Source organism: Myxocyprinus asiaticus, chromosome 12 (assembly GCF_019703515.2).
Source record: "Myxocyprinus asiaticus isolate MX2 ecotype Aquarium Trade chromosome 12, UBuf_Myxa_2, whole genome shotgun sequence".
NCBI classification, from domain to species: domain Eukaryota; kingdom Metazoa; phylum Chordata; class Actinopteri; order Cypriniformes; family Catostomidae; genus Myxocyprinus; species Myxocyprinus asiaticus.
In genome coordinates this window covers 35,365,212-35,382,413 of record NC_059355.1, presented here as the reverse complement: position 1 = coordinate 35,382,413, position 17,202 = coordinate 35,365,212, and the positions used below count along the sequence as shown (strand labels likewise).

The 17,202-nt window shown below is 35.0% G+C and overlaps 1 protein-coding gene across 3 annotated transcripts; it reads left to right on the top strand.

Moving 5' to 3' along the window:
• The first annotated feature begins 6,021 nt into the window (after nucleotides 1–6,021).
• LOC127449277 (cyclic nucleotide-gated channel cone photoreceptor subunit alpha-like) lies at nucleotides 6,022–16,854 on the top strand. 3 transcript variants are annotated; one of them, XM_051712606.1, is made up of 9 exons: nucleotides 6,022–6,312; nucleotides 10,825–10,960; nucleotides 11,122–11,250; nucleotides 11,559–11,735; nucleotides 12,154–12,213; nucleotides 13,586–13,765; nucleotides 13,952–14,053; nucleotides 14,135–14,241; nucleotides 14,535–16,854. In XM_051712606.1, exons 2-9 carry the CDS (start codon nucleotides 10,860–10,862, stop codon nucleotides 15,938–15,940), a joined length of 2,262 nt encoding a protein of 753 aa, XP_051568566.1. In that variant the 5' UTR covers nucleotides 6,022–6,312; nucleotides 10,825–10,859; the 3' UTR covers nucleotides 15,941–16,854. The 3 variants fall into 3 exon arrangements, with proteins under 3 accessions (XP_051568566.1, XP_051568564.1, XP_051568565.1); XM_051712604.1 differs by lacking the exon at nucleotides 11,559–11,735; XM_051712605.1 differs by lacking the exons at nucleotides 6,022–6,312; nucleotides 11,559–11,735 and having other exon boundaries at nucleotides 10,657–10,960.
• The last annotated feature ends 348 nt before the right edge of the window (nucleotides 16,855–17,202 follow it).

Genomic DNA, 17,202 nt, shown 5'->3' with positions numbered 1-17,202 from the left:
ATACTAGAAAGATGTGGCGCAGTGCAGATATGAAAGGATCTGACATTGCTCATCTCTGTCCGCCACTTAATTGCTCCTTTGAGAGGTCACTCGAAAACACAATCACTCTAAGAGTAATCAGGACACAAGGACAAGAGAGAGGCTTGATGGTGATGGCTAGGATTAGGGTTACACACAAACACAGACGTGCACACCCACACACTTTATTGCAGTTAAAGTCTCCTTGAATTTGAAATGCCGAGTGATTGGTTTGATTGGTTTGATCTCTTCATTATTTTTACCTAAATCATAATAGAAAGAGGTTTTGGAATGCTGGTTGGTGTCAAAAAGCATTTGTAATATGATTTATAAAGACATCATTTATGTGTCGCTTTTAAAGGGGTGTTCAGATATCCCAAGAAAGTTCATCAGATGTGGCTCATAGAGCCTTGTTCCTTGAAGAACTTTGTTTTCTTTCTTTTTTTTTTTTTTCTTTTTTTTTTGGTTGTTGTTAAGGAATCATCGCTTGAACTTCCTGGAAGGTTTCTTTTTGGAGGTATTCCTATTCATGAAGGTTAAAACTTGAGGTAAAAATGTTGAGAAAGTGATGAAGAATCTTTTCTGACAGAATGCAAAATATTGCTTGAACAAACTTTCATCAAAAGCCTCTTAAAATATGTTGCTGTGTAGTTTGTACTGAGTGAATACAGAAGCATAGATAGTTTGAAACATCTTTCAAACATGCAAGACTTTTCATCTACATGAATGGTGTCAACACCATGCAATATTCCTCTGACAAATAAACAAAGGATATTAAATTTTTATTTTATTTTATTTTTTTTACCTTAGATGTTGCAATCTATTGATACCGAGATCTAAGGTCTGCTAAATCTCATTATAATTTTAATATGCATTCTTTGTGCTCTGAAATCATTTTTTTTTTTTTTTTAAAGTAGTCTTCCAATCAGCTCAGCTGAAATTAATTCCTGTGATGGGTTCATTTTGGTTGCTGAGGGAAGGTCGAGGCAGGTGAGTGTGTACAGTCCTTGTGGTTGTCATGACAACCTCTCATCACCCTAAGAACACTGTTCTCCTAATCAGCAAGTATGTCAAAGGGGGAAAGCCTTCACATATTAGGAGGTTTACAGGGAAACTCAGACACACATTTACAAAAAAAATTTTTTTAACAGGTGTTCAACGCAAAACTATTTTAGATCTCCCAGTTCCATGAAAAATTCAGATCTTTGAAGTTGACATACTGTAAAATTAAGATAAGACATTTGATATATAACTATATATCTATCTTTCAGTTAAAATACATTATGTATGAATTGTGTTATAGGTTTAATGTTTGGCACACTTCAGATCAATAATAGTAACAGTTTACATGCACATGTATGCACACGTAAGACTGATATCAGAATTTGCTCATATTCTGATGATGTGTACATGTCATATATACACTTTAACCCAATTAGTAAAGGGTGAGTGTGATTCGGAGGTGACATTTTTACTCTAAAATTTAATTTTTACTTCACTGATCGTTAGGTTTATTGTTGGGGTTGGGTTAGAGAGCAGGGTTAATAAAACATGCATTCTTGTTGACTATTACATAATTTAAAAATAAAAGTACAACCCACTTTTGGTGCCACCCTGTGGACATTTCACCTCAACAGCACTTCCAGCTTCGGCCACTGGGGGCAGTGGCTCAAATCTCAGCAAGCACAGACTGATTTCAGCAACAAAACATTCGACCTGCAGTTGCTGAATTCACAGAGCAACAGAGGGCTGTGGTCTTTGTTGGCAGCTGAGAACCATTTGAAAAGAACAGACTGATAGATGATCTGTAGGAGATAAAAGTGTTAAATGCTCTGGGTCAAAGCTGTTATCTTCAAAGGAAGAGTGGTACTGAGTCTTTAGCAGAAACAGCCACGATAGGTGATGAACAGTGTAGGATAGATGTGCATTTAAAAGGCAGATGCAAACACTATTGTCAGGGTTTGCCAAACTCTTACATGTAAATGTAATTAAATCCTTATGTAGTTTGATGTAGTGTATGTGGAATCGGTTCAACAGCAGACCCTAATATATGTCAGAGAGATAGAGAGAGCTATGCGTTCAGATATAGTGATTACTTTACCTTCTGGCTGCTTGTGCTAAGAGGCTTTTAATTGATCCAAATGTTTCTGGACATGATTCCAAACAAACAGTGTGAAGCTGTGTGATGGTTTCTTTATCATCATCATTTAATTAGCAATTGTTACTCTAATTTTTCCGGTAACACTTAATAATAATAAGGTTGAAAATGCTAACATAAGTTGATGAAATGGGTATAATGAAAAAATACTTTGGTCTGTTTTTAAGACTTACTGTTGCCTTAGTTTTTCAGTTGCATGAAAAATTAAATCAACATCAAATTGAGTAATCTTTAAATGGTGTACATATTATGAATTCAGTATAAAAGTAAAGTATTTAATTATTTACAGTTATTTAATTTTATTTTATACTTCACAAATGTAAGCATATTAGATCTAATTCAAATCATTTGTTTAAATTTACCAGGACTTTTTTAGTGCACAATGAACAATGATTTGTACAGCATTTAGTAATATAAAAAATTTATTATAAAGTGTTAATTAATAATAATATTATTAGTTAATAATATAAATCATTTAGAATTTTTAATTTATAAAAATTGTTCATTGTTAGTTCATGTTAAGTGATAATGCATTAACCAATGTTAACATACATTCAAAAAATATTTTCTAAGTATAGTCTATTTTTAAGATAAATGCATTTTAATTTCATAACTCATTTTCATTTGTTCTCTTTAACAAAATTAAATAAATGAAACTTAAAGGTTTATTAATTTATTTGTTACAGGTTACTGAATTCAATTTTATGGAAATTTTGAATGAAATTGAAATGCGTAAATCTTGAAAAAATACAAATTTGTGAGTGCATTCATTTTATGTTAAAAATGTTATAGTATATGTAAAAAATTACCTTAACCAAGATTAATAAATGCTCTAAAAGTTTGTTCACTGTTAGTTCATGTTCACTATTGCATTAACTAATGTTAATGAATACAATCAGAAGAATCATATTTTTTAAGTTATTGACCATGTATCTGTTCAAGACCAGGGTTGAACAGTTGACTGTACATAGACATAAAGTGCATTAAGATTAATTACACACTACTTCTACCAGCATCCAAGAGGCAAGTTAATCAGTAAGTTAGGAGCTAAGTAGAAGTTATCTTAATCTTAGTGAAAATCAAAGGCTTATTGTTTAGTCTGTGATGACATGTTGCAGTAGCATAACACTTGTACCCAAACAGTGCGCTAGTCAGATGAGGCTGCATTAAGCATCACCAGAAATGACTCCCGTTGAGTCTACTTTAAGACATAATATAGACCGAGACAATTAGTCAGTTATTAATGGAAACGGTGTGAAAAGCAAATCTACATGTGCCTATCCTTTTGCAATGACATAAATTAAACATTTCATTCATTCATTCACGTTGTCAGTCTGTAATACATTGTTATTGCATCATGACCTTTCCCCCAAAGCTGCAGAAGCTACATGCTGCCTGTGATACTTAATGTCCTCATGACATCAAAAGCTGAGCAGCAGCTGATTGAAAATATTTAGCTTCCTCTCAGATGAAAGAGGAGGCACTGTTAATATGGGCTGCATTGCAGTATATCAGATTGGTGAAATGCACAAAAAAAAAAAAAAAAAAAAAACATTTGTATTAAAAGTTACTGCTTTCTGATCAAAAGCTGTATCTGATATATTATTCATATTTATATGGCTTTCCTCAAAGGAAAAAAAGACTCCTTGAACCTGAAGGTACAGGTAAAAAAAAAATTAAAACACAAAAGCGACTATTGTGTAGACGTATTTTCAAATTTTCATCAAAGACTGAAATTCATCATTGTACTCATCTCTGCTGCAGAATTCAGTTTTGAATTACATGCATCTACAGAGCTGCTTTTACATTCTGACAATTTTTTAGAGTTGTTAGTCTTTAATTAAGCTAATATAAATGTACATTTTTTTTTTTTACATTTATGCATTTGGCAGACACTTTTATCCAAAGCGACTTACAGTGCACTTATTACAGGGAGAGTCCCCCTGGAGCAACCTGGAGTTGAGTGCCTTGCTGAAGGACACAATGGTAATGGCTGTGGAGATTGAACCAGCAACCTTCTGATTACCAGTTATGTGCTTTAGCCCACTACGCCACCACCACTCCCATAAATGGAGCAATAGCAAACTCCTAAATGTGAGGCCATCCAAAAAAAACAAACAAACAAAAAAATAAAAAAATAAAATAAAAATAAAATGTAATAGAGTAACCTATTTTTGTTTTCACTGTATACACTTTTATAATATTCAAATTCTGAATTCACCTTAAAGGTATAGTTCACCCAAAAATGAAAATTCTCTCATCATTTACTCCCCCTCATGCCATCCCAGATGTGTATGAATTTCTTTCTTCAGCAGAACACTAACAAAGATTTTTAGAAGAATGTTTAAGCTCTGTTGATCCATACAATGCAAGTGAATGGTGATCAGACCTTTGTAGCTCCAAAAATCACATAAAGGAAACATAAAAGTAATCCACATGACTCCAGTGTTTAATTTAATATCTTCATATGCAATGTAATAGGTGTGGGTGAGAAACTGAACAATATTTAAGTCCTTTTTTACTCTAAATCTAATCTAAATTTCAGATTTGAAAGTGAAGAAAAAAAAAAACAACAGGCATCACGTGACTTTCAGATGATAAAAGTGTTTGTGTTCTGCTGAAGAATGAAAGTCATACACATCTGGGATGGCATGAGGGTGAGTAAATGATGAGAGAATTTTCATTTTTGGATGAACTATCCCTTTAATGGAGATTCTATTGACATCTTTTATCCAGTGGCAGGTGGCAGATGGGCTTAGTGCTTATTAAGGGAACTAAATAATATATTATTGCCAGGTGACATGGCATTTAAAGTCATGTCCTGGCAAGTGCTGCTATATACAATTTGGTTCCTTGTGTTGTGAGGTAGGCTATATACTGTAGCAATTTCCATACTATGATTATTTTGAGCCATTGCTGTAGTTAACATAATGCACTGCCCATACTTTCTCATGTTCTTCTATACTGCAGTTATGCACTGTCCCATTTTTTCTGTTCACTGAAGTGAAGATATGCAGCACTTTGTCTAACTCTCTCCATCTTGTTCTCTCTCTCTCTCCCACTCGGAACCACAGAGTTCCATTGAGTTTAATTTTCTTCCTGCCTTTGGCTACCCGTTCTCTTTGGTCACAGCACAGTTTAAAATGCAAAATAACATTCTGAACATTTGCTACGTGACGTCAGTCCAGTTTAACTGGTAGACACAGAATTTCAGGGGCTCAGGCCAAGAAAGAGTATTAGGTGGCTCAGATAGGTGCTCAGTCATAATCTGGGATTAACGATGCTGCTCCGCAGATTGCCTTCAGGATTTCTCGGGTCTCTTTAGGATGGCTTGAAGAGCCATGTTGATGTCAGCGGCTGGTGATATCGGTGTGGTGCCACCAATTGTCTGCCTCTTTTTCTGTCGATCTCTAATCTCTCAAAGTGCTGGTTCATCAGGACAAAAACACTGTTTGGCACGTTTTGAACAGCATAAAATGTTGTTCCCATCATGCAATTATAGTCAGTCCACATAAATTAACCAAGCAAACAATCAACATGAAATAAAATAATCACACAATAAAGCAATTCAAGTCAGAACACACACATATATATATTTGCTGTCTTTCTCCACTGATCTGCTTTCCACAGAAATTAACTCTGTACCAAAACCAGAAGCCTTTATTATATATATATATATATATATATATATATATATATATATATATATATATATATATATCCTTCTTCTTCAAGAATACAGCCCCTCAGTCTGTAGCAACAGGGCATTGCTAATGAATATTAATGAGAAGTCGAGCATTCCGCTCCGCCCACCTGCACATCGCGAGCTCGGAACTGTCCGTCATCGGAGGTGCTGAAGACTCCTCAACGCATCCTTTAAAGTCTATTAAAAATTTTGAAATTTAGGAGACAAAAATTTGTTCAGTCAAAAGTAGACTGGTAATGACAGCAAAAGTGATTTGAAACTGATGGCCAAAAATGCAAACACGAATTTGTTCTTCAAAGATGGGATTTTACAACACAGCATTGTGTGAGACTGACTGCTTCAACCAGAGAGAAACTTGACTGGACTTGACAGGAATTTTTGCTGAATTTAACATATCCAAGAGGGAATAGTAAATAGTGTTGCTTCACAGGTGAGTTTAATATAGATAGTATATGGTCTCGTGGTGTAAAACTTTAAATTGTGATAAAAGCGTTGTAAACAGACTCTACTAATACTTCTACGTTATCCGTTAGTGTTTTCACCTGCATTTGTCAATGAGAATGTAGCCTCAATAACTTGTCAAGTCACTAAAACATAATAATAAATTAACAACAACGAAACAACAGCTCGTATGTAAATGAGTTAAGTGGATTCACTCTCTCTAAACTGAGCAGAGTTCAAGCGTTTCTGGTGCACGTGCAGCTGCACTCAGCTTTCCAGTTAAATCGTTTAGTCACAATAAACCAGTCTAGATTTTCACTTGTCTTCGGAGACGGGAAAGAATCATAGGACATTTTAACATTTTACATTACAGTTTCCATGTTAAAAGCATATTACATGTAACTATAATTAATTACTATAGTAAAAAGAAAAAAATATGTGAATGAGCAGCTCCACCATGTAATTACACATTAAGTAGGCTACATAGTTCATTAGTTTGCTCAGTGCTTATGTAAATATAAAATAACATGAACTATTTGATGTACATTGAAAAAAAGTGGTTCACGTGGTAACATCTAAATGTAAAATTGATGTAAAAATATTTTAAGAAATATCACGGAATCATCTTAAATTAATTGTTACACTAACAAAACTAATTGTAATTGTCAGACCAGATAGAATAAGGTAACAATAGCAGGTTACCATTTTTACAGTGTAAAGTGTAACTAACACATGTAAACACACACACACACACAACTGTGCAAAAAGTCTTAGGCGCATTATATTTTTCACAAAAATTTTTTTGTCTTAAAACGGTTATTTTATACATTCTGCTTTCAGTGTATCAGTAGAAAATATCAAGTTTACATTTCAGCATTCCCTTTGCAAATAGAATTGAATAGAAGAACAACAAGCAGCCCTACAACAGATGGAATTGACCCCACAGAGGGGTCTCAACATCACTGAGTCAGTCTTGGGTTACATGATGAGACAGTAGCAATTGAGCCTAAATAGATAGAAGAACTGTGGCAAGTACTCCAAGAAGCTTGGAACATCCTATCTGCCAACAAACAAGTAAAACTGTGTCCAGGTGTACCTAGGAGAATTGGTGCTGATTTGAAGGCATAAGGTTCTCACACCAAGTATTGATCAAGCTTTTTTTTATTATTTTTTTTGGACTTTGTATGATGTTAATTGACAAATTAAATCTATTTATGCCATTATTTTTTGAAGACTTGCTCACTATGCAACATTTTTCACAAGTGCCTAAAACCATTGCACAGTACTGTATTTCAAAAGGCTTTGTTTGTTCGTATGTTTATGGGGACAGGACAATAATTAAAAGAGGGACCAGCTCGGGCTTGTCGGGCAAGGTTTTGTTGTATTATGTAGGATGAGCAGTGCAGAGTTGTCAGATCCTTGCTGGTGGAAATCAGGACTGCAGACAAGTTGTGCTGCATGTCCTCAGTGTTAGTATCATTCTGGATTTGGCATAGATTACACAAATAGCATTGGTGATGTTAGTCTAATTAGAGTAATCTCCCCTTGACAATATGATAAAACTAAACAACATAAGGTGGAGAAAGTATAGCACCACCCTTGTGGTGAAAGACCCCAGACACCAAATACAATATTTTGGTGAACAAATTCATGGAAATACTGTTGTTCAGCATCTCACAATAACAACAGATTAAGAGGTTTGTAATCAATTTGCCTCTTTGTTCAACCCTAAAACTGTTTAGAACAAAATGTAGAATGATTTTTTTCTTGCTATAGGACATCTGTATACATGGTGGTTTGATACCATGCATGTTGACTGAAGTACATCTGGGTAGTGATCTTCCAGAGAATTGGGTGGCTGATCCTGTTTAGTGTTTAAGGCATAAGCAGGATGTATTTTTAGGCACTGTGTTCAGATGGTAAAGTTGTTGGTCTGAAAATTGGTTTGCACAGATCAAGTCAATAACAGGTTTATGTAATCTCTTCAGATTTTAATGCCATAAACATCTCCAATGAACTTTACGCTAACCCAGCTTGGATTATAAGAGCAAAAGCTGTAGTCGGAGTGTTCTAAATTCAGTTCTCTTTATTTAGGCGAGAGCCATTAATAGTGTACTATGTCAGGATCAGACACAACATAACTAACGGCAATGATTTCATTAATTGGAGCCTACTGAATGTAGCCATATTTCCTTTTCTGTAGCAACACTTAAAAAACAAAAACAAACAAACAAAAAAAAAAAAACGGGAAAACGCAGGTTGTCCGATTTAATAAATCATAGGATTTGTGGTCTACACAACTAAACAGCATTTCTCTTCTAAATGTATTTTCTTTGCTTTCGATTGTTAATGTAATTCTCTAAAATGCGCACTCTACTAGATTACATTGTGTAGGGGGAATCATTTGAGGCTGTTCAACAACATGGACAAGGGGATTTGGGCAGGAGATTTGTAGATCCCAGCAAGATTTGAATGAAACTTGATGCAGAGAGTAAACATTTTGAAATTAAGTGTTAATGCATTTCTTAGCAAAATGAGAAAAGAGGGAGACCCAATAGTGTTTATTGTTGTTATTTTGGAATTTAGATTCTGTTACACTTGGTTACCATTGTGGTGAGTGGAGCTTTTGCTTAGGTTGAAGATGGGTACACAAATAATATTCTGTATGTTGCTTTAAGAAGCAGTTACTATGTATCATTTAGCATACCAATGTACGTTATTGCTAGCCAAAAGTTAGCTAAATAGCATAACCTTATAAATCAGTAATGACAAAAACATTATGTAAAACTGAATGAATTAATCATGTTAGGGGCCCATTTAAAATCATTTTGAGGCTACTTAATTGGGTCATTTAAAATAACTTTATTCCATTATGTTGAAACTACTTGAACAAATTATGTTTTCTGACAACAAATTAATGAGCTAAACCAAAAGGAAAAAATAAGCTGATCTAACTTACCCTAAATTATTCATGTGGAACTGATGTACACACTGATTCTTGAGATAAGGGACAAAACATGTCTTGCGTTCAAAAGTCATCTTTGTTAAAAATCAAGAAATTCATAATAATAAAAATATTGGAAAGGTTCAGTCTAAAAGATGTGTATACTCAGGGCATCTATTACTTATATTTTTAAATAATTTCATTAGAATTTTTTTTAATGCATGCTTTATACTTGGAAGCACACTTAACCTGTCCTCAGCAAGTGGTCACAATTTTAAACTGGCAAACAAACTGTTTAAAAATGAATATGTATAAATATAAATATCAAATGAAAGGTAAGGATCTGTACAATATCCAACAATAAATAAAGTAAACTTTAAATTATATTTTCCATAGAAAACTGTCTATCAAAGTTGTGTCCTCACTTTGCGTCAACTCTGTCAGATTTTTTTTATAATCCTGGATAAATCAGACAATGTCACGTCAGCTATAAATCTGATGTACCTCTTTCACACTTCCTGTTCATGGTGGATGCAACAGTAGGACACATGGTCTGGTGAGTATTTTAAACAATGTTGAAGTCTCTGCAGTCATGGCATTGAAATGTCAACACCGTCATCCCATTTTTATAATATGTATTATAAAATGTGGGAAACATTTTGGCATTTTAGTTTATAGAGGCAGCTTCAACTGAAGAAAAATTCCATCAGACTTTTCAGAATAGTGTGAAAACAGAAAAAAAAAATTATTGAATGGATTTAATCACTTAATTCCTTTAATGAACACTATTATTAGATAATTAAAAACTTTACACTCTTTTTGGATGGATCAAATTAAAATAGCACGGTTTTTTGTGTGTCTGACAGAGTTGACAAAAATGACACTAAGAAGTTGTGAAGTGAATAAATGTCAATTTTCAGAAAAAAGCATTTTCATAAAAACCTGTTCCATTTTATGGTTCGTTAGTTGAGAACTTTGTCTATAAATATATCCATTTCAAATTAATTTAGTATTAAAAAATTAAAATGTTTTGTCCCTAATCTCAAGAATCAGTGTAAATCATGTAAATTCAAAGTTTTTTTTTTTTCAGTGAAGGAAAGGTTTTACGTTTGTGACAGTGCCAGAAATGAACTTTTAAAATTAATATTTGCTGATTTAATTTTTAAAAGGCATTTTTTCCTAATCATTTAAAACAAACCGTGTCTCATTCGCTTGTGTCAAATACATATATTTAATCAATTTATTAATACATGTTCTCAAGATTGAGAATTTATTACCCTAAGAATTAAATAAACATAACTCATATTTCACAACTCATATATAATGTCATAATATGTATAAATAGGACTTTAATAGAATATTAAGAACTATGTCAGATAAAACCCAGAAAAATTCATTACCAGGGCAATTTTTGCCCCAACATTTTACATTTTGTGGCCATTTTTTCCCCAGTCCCCCTAATGACTCTGGTTTGTGAGCATAATTACTAGATTCAAATGCATTCTTCACATTTCATAAATCCTTCTATTTGTATGGTGTTGTCATTGCTATATCAAGCACTGAATGCCTAGGGTAGGCAGAGAAGAAAGAGAATGGCGAAGATTTGTACAGAGCAGTCCTACCCTCCCCAGCACAGGCTCTCAGTCCGAGCTTCAGATGATGAACTGGACCATACTGAAAATGGCGCAAGCAGGTTAGACTAATAAGATTACAAGTCTAACAACACCTTAACAGTGATAAAAAGACTCACCTATTCTGCATAAAAAGTTTCAAACAAGGTGACATGTTCATGGCAAAGAATTTTCACTATCAATTACAACTAAAATGGATCATTTGGTGTGAAATATTTTCCAGACTATTCCCCAGGGCACACTCTATTTGTGAGGACAACTCCTCGGACATGCAGAGGATTAGTTCTATTGGAACTAGCCAGTTTCAGGAATCCAGGAGCAGTTCTTTCACAGGTGCTGGGGCTATGGCAAGGTAACACCCAAACTATCGCTTGGATATTGTTTACCATGCATGTAGAACCTGACCATCACCATAGTGTTAACTAACCTAAGCCAAATGCACACTCAGCAGTTCTAGACACATGGTCTAATGTCACACATCTTTCATTGCCCAAAAAAAAAAAAAAAAAAACTTTTATGGAGAGAGGTGGACCTCCCACCATGGAAACTATACAAATATGCCAAGTATGCATTTGATATGAGCATTTGAGTGGATGAGAAATCTACATACTGTGTGATCAGCTTGGAAGTGTTTTTGTTTGACGTCTGTCGATCTCCCAGGCTCACCCACTTTCTGGTAATGCTCCGGATCTGGGCATCTCACAGGCTTCACAGAGAGGTTGAGCGTCCCGACTCCTTTTTGGAGCGATTCCGTGGACCAGACCTCAAAGACTTATCTAGCCGAGGAAGTAATGCCCATTCCTCTATAGGCCTTCCTGACAGGCCTCATAAGAGGAAGTAAGTCAAAAAAAGTGAGATTGTTTATACAATTACTTTGTACAGAGGTGTACAAATGACTTTGGCCTGAGAATGAAAGAACAGGGATCAATGCTGCATCTGTGCAGAAAGATGAATGTATCTTGAGCAGAGGATTCATAAAACAGATCACAGAGGAGTGGGTTAATTTTATTCATATTGCACGAGGTTGCGTTGGTCCAGAGATTAAAATCTGAAAACAGTATGTAGATCGAGTCCTCTTTATGGTAAAACAATATAGCAGTAACTTAGAATAGATAATAATAGAGAAATAGAAACAGATTTTCACTAGATAGATAAATCCTAAAAGCAATAGTGATAGTCGATAGATGTAGTCCTAGAATCTGAAGAATTTAATCCACAATAATAACATCAAAATTAATGCTTTTTACTCCTTAAGAAAAGTCAATCACTGGCCTCTGGCAGTTTACAATATGAACAACTGCAACAACACAGATGAGTAAGTACACTCCAGTAATTGTTCCTCTAGATGTAAACCCTTAATTAGGAAACTTTATAAATGACTAATGTAACCCAAAATTGCCCACTAATCAGTCATCTAATTATTTTTAGAGACATATATTGAGTCTTAAATAATGAATTAAAAGAATGTTCCGGGTTCAGTACAAGTTCAGCACAATAAACAGCATTTGTAGTGTAATACTGATTTCTGAAAAAAAAAAAAAAAAACCTCATACATGCTTATATATATATATATATATATATATATATATATATATATATATATATATATATATATATATATATATATATATAAAATAATTCTAATTCAAAAATCGCTATTACAGTATGGCATTTACAGTGGACGTGAATGGGGCTAGTCCATAAACACTAAAATAGGCATAGTTTTAAAAGTATAGCAAAAAGACGTAAACATTATACATGTAAACATGATTTTAATGTGATAAATTGGCTTACTAGCCTTAGCTGTGTAAAGGTTTATCTAATATTACAACTTTGTCGTCATGACAATGTACCCTGTAATACCTGTATTGGAAATGATTTATCACACTAAAATAATGCTAACAAATCATATTGTTTACATATCGTGGCTATATGTTTGAAACTAGGTGTATCATTGACCTTATTCACGCTAGCGCCATCTTTTATTTTTAATGGGAATGACAACGAGGCTGTGAGGGATAGACTTACAGTCTCTTCGATGGCACAAACAGTATAAAGCTATATAAAGCTCCTAGATCACATCTGATTTTCCACAACTCATGTTGTATGGAGTTCTTTGTATACTGAATGTTCTTGGACAGATATTTGATCAATGTTTTGGTCGCGGAACGACCCAAAAACACTTTAAACTGCAGTACAGCCCATTGAAGGGACTGCAAGTCTATCCCTCACAGCCTCGTTGTCATTCCCATTAAAAATCAAAGATGGCGCTAGTGTGAATAAGGTCTATAACAGTCATGGACTAGCCCAATTCACCTCTGTAAGTTCATATTGTAACCGCCTTTTTGTTTTTTGTTTTTAAATAAATGGAGAGTTGAAATTATATTTTTTATTATTTATTTTGTATTGAACCTAGAACATTCTTTTACTGCATGTAATTATATATTTTACATATCCAATAATAATAATAATAATAATAATAATAATAAAAAAGATAATAGTCTGAAATATTTTGTTTGAAATACATTGCCAAAACAGAGTTAAGTGAATATTGGTAGTGTTAATGCTGCCATCTGCAGGTTAACTTGAACCTGCATGATGAGTTCATTAGTTGTAGTTATCTAGTAGCACCCTATAGAAACCTGACTTGTTAATTTAAATTAAAAAACCAAAAACATTACTTTTAGCAAAAAGGAGGACAAAAAGGAGGAAATAAAGAAAGATGAGAAAAAAGAGGAAAAAAAGGACGAGAAGGATGAGAAAAAAGATGGAGACAAGAAAGAGGAGAAAAAAGATGAGAAAAAGGATGAAAAGAAGGATGATAAAAAGGATGATAAGAAAGATGATAAAAAGAAAGAGGAGCCTCAGTGAGTATGGCACACATTACATTGTAGTAGCAATAGTAGTTTTAGTAGTAGGCTACTTGTGAGAACACAACATTGATTATTTCAAAGTTGTAATTTGTCTTTTCTAATAAGACTTTTATTATGTAATTTAGTATGTGTGTTGTTCTTTGAAAGAAGTCTGAAGATAAATGAGAATTTTTATTTTAGGAAAGAAATATGGATCATGGACCCATCCACAGACAAATATTATAGATGGCTTTCAATCATAGCAGCACCAGTTTTTTACAACCTGATGATGCTGGTGACAAGGTCTGTTCATCTCTCATGAAATCGATTACTTTAGATGTGTGGATAGATGTGTTATGTGCAGCATTGTTCTTATTACTGCAGGGCCTGTTTCAATGAGCTTCAAAACTCATACACAACCCTTTGGATGGTCTTGGACTATACCTCAGATGCAATCTACTATGCAGACACATTTGTCAGATCAAGAACAGGTATAGTAATTTTTCATCGAGAGAGTCGTTCAGAATGCAATTGAACAACTTGTGTTATTTTGATATTTACAAGCTATTCGTCTAGTACAGTGGCTCTAAAAGATGGTCCTAGATAACCCTTATCTGACACACCCAGTTCAGGTCTTTGAGCCTCTACTAATGAGTTGATGAGTCGAACCTGGTGCTTTAAAACAGACATTCAAAAGTGTTGGTGTATTCTAGGACCAGGATTGAGAAGTTTCATTGTTCTGTGTATTAAACTCTCTTTTTTCTCTCCATTCTGTCAATTTCAGGTTTCTTGGAGCAGGGCCTTCTTGTTAAAGATGCCAAGAAGTTGATGGATCATTACAAGAAAATCCCCCAGTTCAAATATGATGTGCTTTCCATGATTCCAACAGATTTATTGATGCTCAAAGTGGGGTACAACAATCCTGAACTTCGTTTCAACCGTCTCTTCAAAATGGCCCGTTTGTTTGAGTTCTTTGACCGCACGGAAACCAGAACTAACTATCCGAACATTTTCCGTATCAGCAACCTCGTACTTTATATCCTGATTATTATTCACTGGAATGCTTGCATTTTCTTCGCCATTTCCAAAACTATTGGCTTCGGGACTGACACGTGGGTCTATCCAAACATCAGCCACCCTGAATATGGCCGCTTGGCCAGAAAATACATCTACTGTCTGTACTGGTCCACTCTCACTCTCACCACCATTGGAGAAACTCCACCTCCAGTTAGAGACGTTGAATATTTGTTTGTTGTTGCAGACTTCCTTATTGGTGTGTTGATTTTCGCTACCATCGTTGGTAACGTCGGTGCCATGATCTCCAACATGAATGCTTCTCGTGCCGAATTCCAGGCCAAGATAGATTCCATCAAGCAGTACATGCAATTCCGTAAGGTAAGCAAAGATTTGGAGGCTAGGGTCATCAAATGGTTCGACTACCTTTGGACGGAGAAGAAAACGTGTGATGAGAAGGAAGTGTTGAAGAACCTCCCAGACAAGCTCAAAGCTGAGATTGCCATCAATGTCCATTTAGACACACTGAAGAAGGTACGAATCTTCCAGGACTGCGAAGCTGGACTGCTTATTGAGTTGGTGTTGAAGCTGCAGCCTCAGGTGTTCAGTCCTGGAGATTACATATGTAAGAAGGGTGACATAGGCAGAGAAATGTACATCATCAAAGAAGGAAAGCTTGCTGTGGTGGCTGATGATGGTATCACTCAATTTGTTGTGCTCAGTGATGGTGCTTACTTTGGAGAAATCAGTATCCTTGGAATAAAAGGCAGTAAGGCTGGAAACAGAAGAACGGCAAATATTCGTAGTGTTGGCTACTCTGATCTTTTTGCCCTGTCTAAAGATGACCTCATGGAAGCACTTACGGAGTACCCTGATGCCAAAAAAGCCCTGGAGGAGAAAGGAAAGTCCATCCTAAGGAAGGACAACCTTCTTGATGAGGCGGTGGCAGCCGCAGGCGCGGATCCCAAAGATCTGGAGGAGAAGATTCACCGCCTGGAGGGCAACCTTGATGTTATGACTACCAAATTTGCCAAACTCATGGCAGAGTACACATCATACCAGAGCAAGATCAAACAGAGGATTGCCAACATGGAGAACAAAGTGAAAACATTACGAGTGGAGGATCTGTCTGAGGTGGTCGAGGACAAAAAGGAGGAAGACAAGAAAACAAAATAATCAAGTCGACATAAATGAAAACAGCATAGACTTTGGAGTTAATGGGGTTTTCCTATGTACATATTTCTTAACATAGTACATTACTTTAAAATGTTTATACTTACATTTATACATTTTAAATACGATGACATTGTATTAATTGCCATATATATGACATATGTATTTAATGTATGCAGTATGGAACAGCTCAGATGACATTCATTACCATAAAATGCAGGATCTTATTTATCTGTCCCAGGAGAGTCATTCTTGCATGCTTTATTTAATATAAAATAAAATCAGGGCTTCATTTGCGGTTTAGGCAAAGGAGTAGTTGTCCTCTACTTGTTTCATTTTGCAGAGCTGTGAGAACACTTAATTTATTCAAAATGATTCAGCACTTCTTTTTATGATGTTCTGATTATCTTCATAAAGCAATCACATTATTTCAATTGAAGTGCTAAGTGTTGCTCTCAGAAAAGCAAGAACTTAACATGGACTTCTAAAATCATCCCTCAACAAACAAAAACAATTTTTTTTTTAGTATGCCTAGAGCACCCAGATTTGTATGTATTCTTTAATAAACATTTGAACAAATACTGTATGTCTGTTAAAATAGCAGCAAAAAACTTCTAAATGAATGTAAACAAGATCGAGAATTGAAATGGACAAGAAAAGTGTGTAGTAAGTGAACATAGCATGTTAGGGATCATTAACAGTACTTAGAGAAGTAACCTGGCATTGCAAGAAAAAACATAGTTGGGCCTCATATTACATTAACAGCAGATCAGTGCAGAATGTCTGTCTGAGGTCTGGATAGATAGCAGCTCTATCCATCAACCATAGATGTAAACCGATCAGCCACAACATTAAAACCACCTGCCTAATATTGTGTAGGTCCCCCTCGTGTCGCCAAAACAGCGCCAACCTGCATCTCAGAATAGCATTCTGAGATTATATTCTTTTTACCACAATTGTAGAGAGCAGTTATCTGAGTTACCGTAGACCTTGTCAGTTCGAAACAGTCTGGCCATTCTCTGTTGACCTCTCTCATCAACAAGGCTTTTCCGTCCAAAGAACTGCTGCTCACTGGATGTTATTTGTTTTTGGCACCATTCTGAGTAAATTCTAGAGACTGTTGTGTGTGAAAATCCCAGGAGATCAGCAGTTACAGAAATACTCAAACCAACCCATCTGGCACCAACAATCATGCCACTCTCCAAATTACTGATATCAAATTTTTTCCCCATTCTGATGGTTGATGTGAATATTAACTGAAGCTC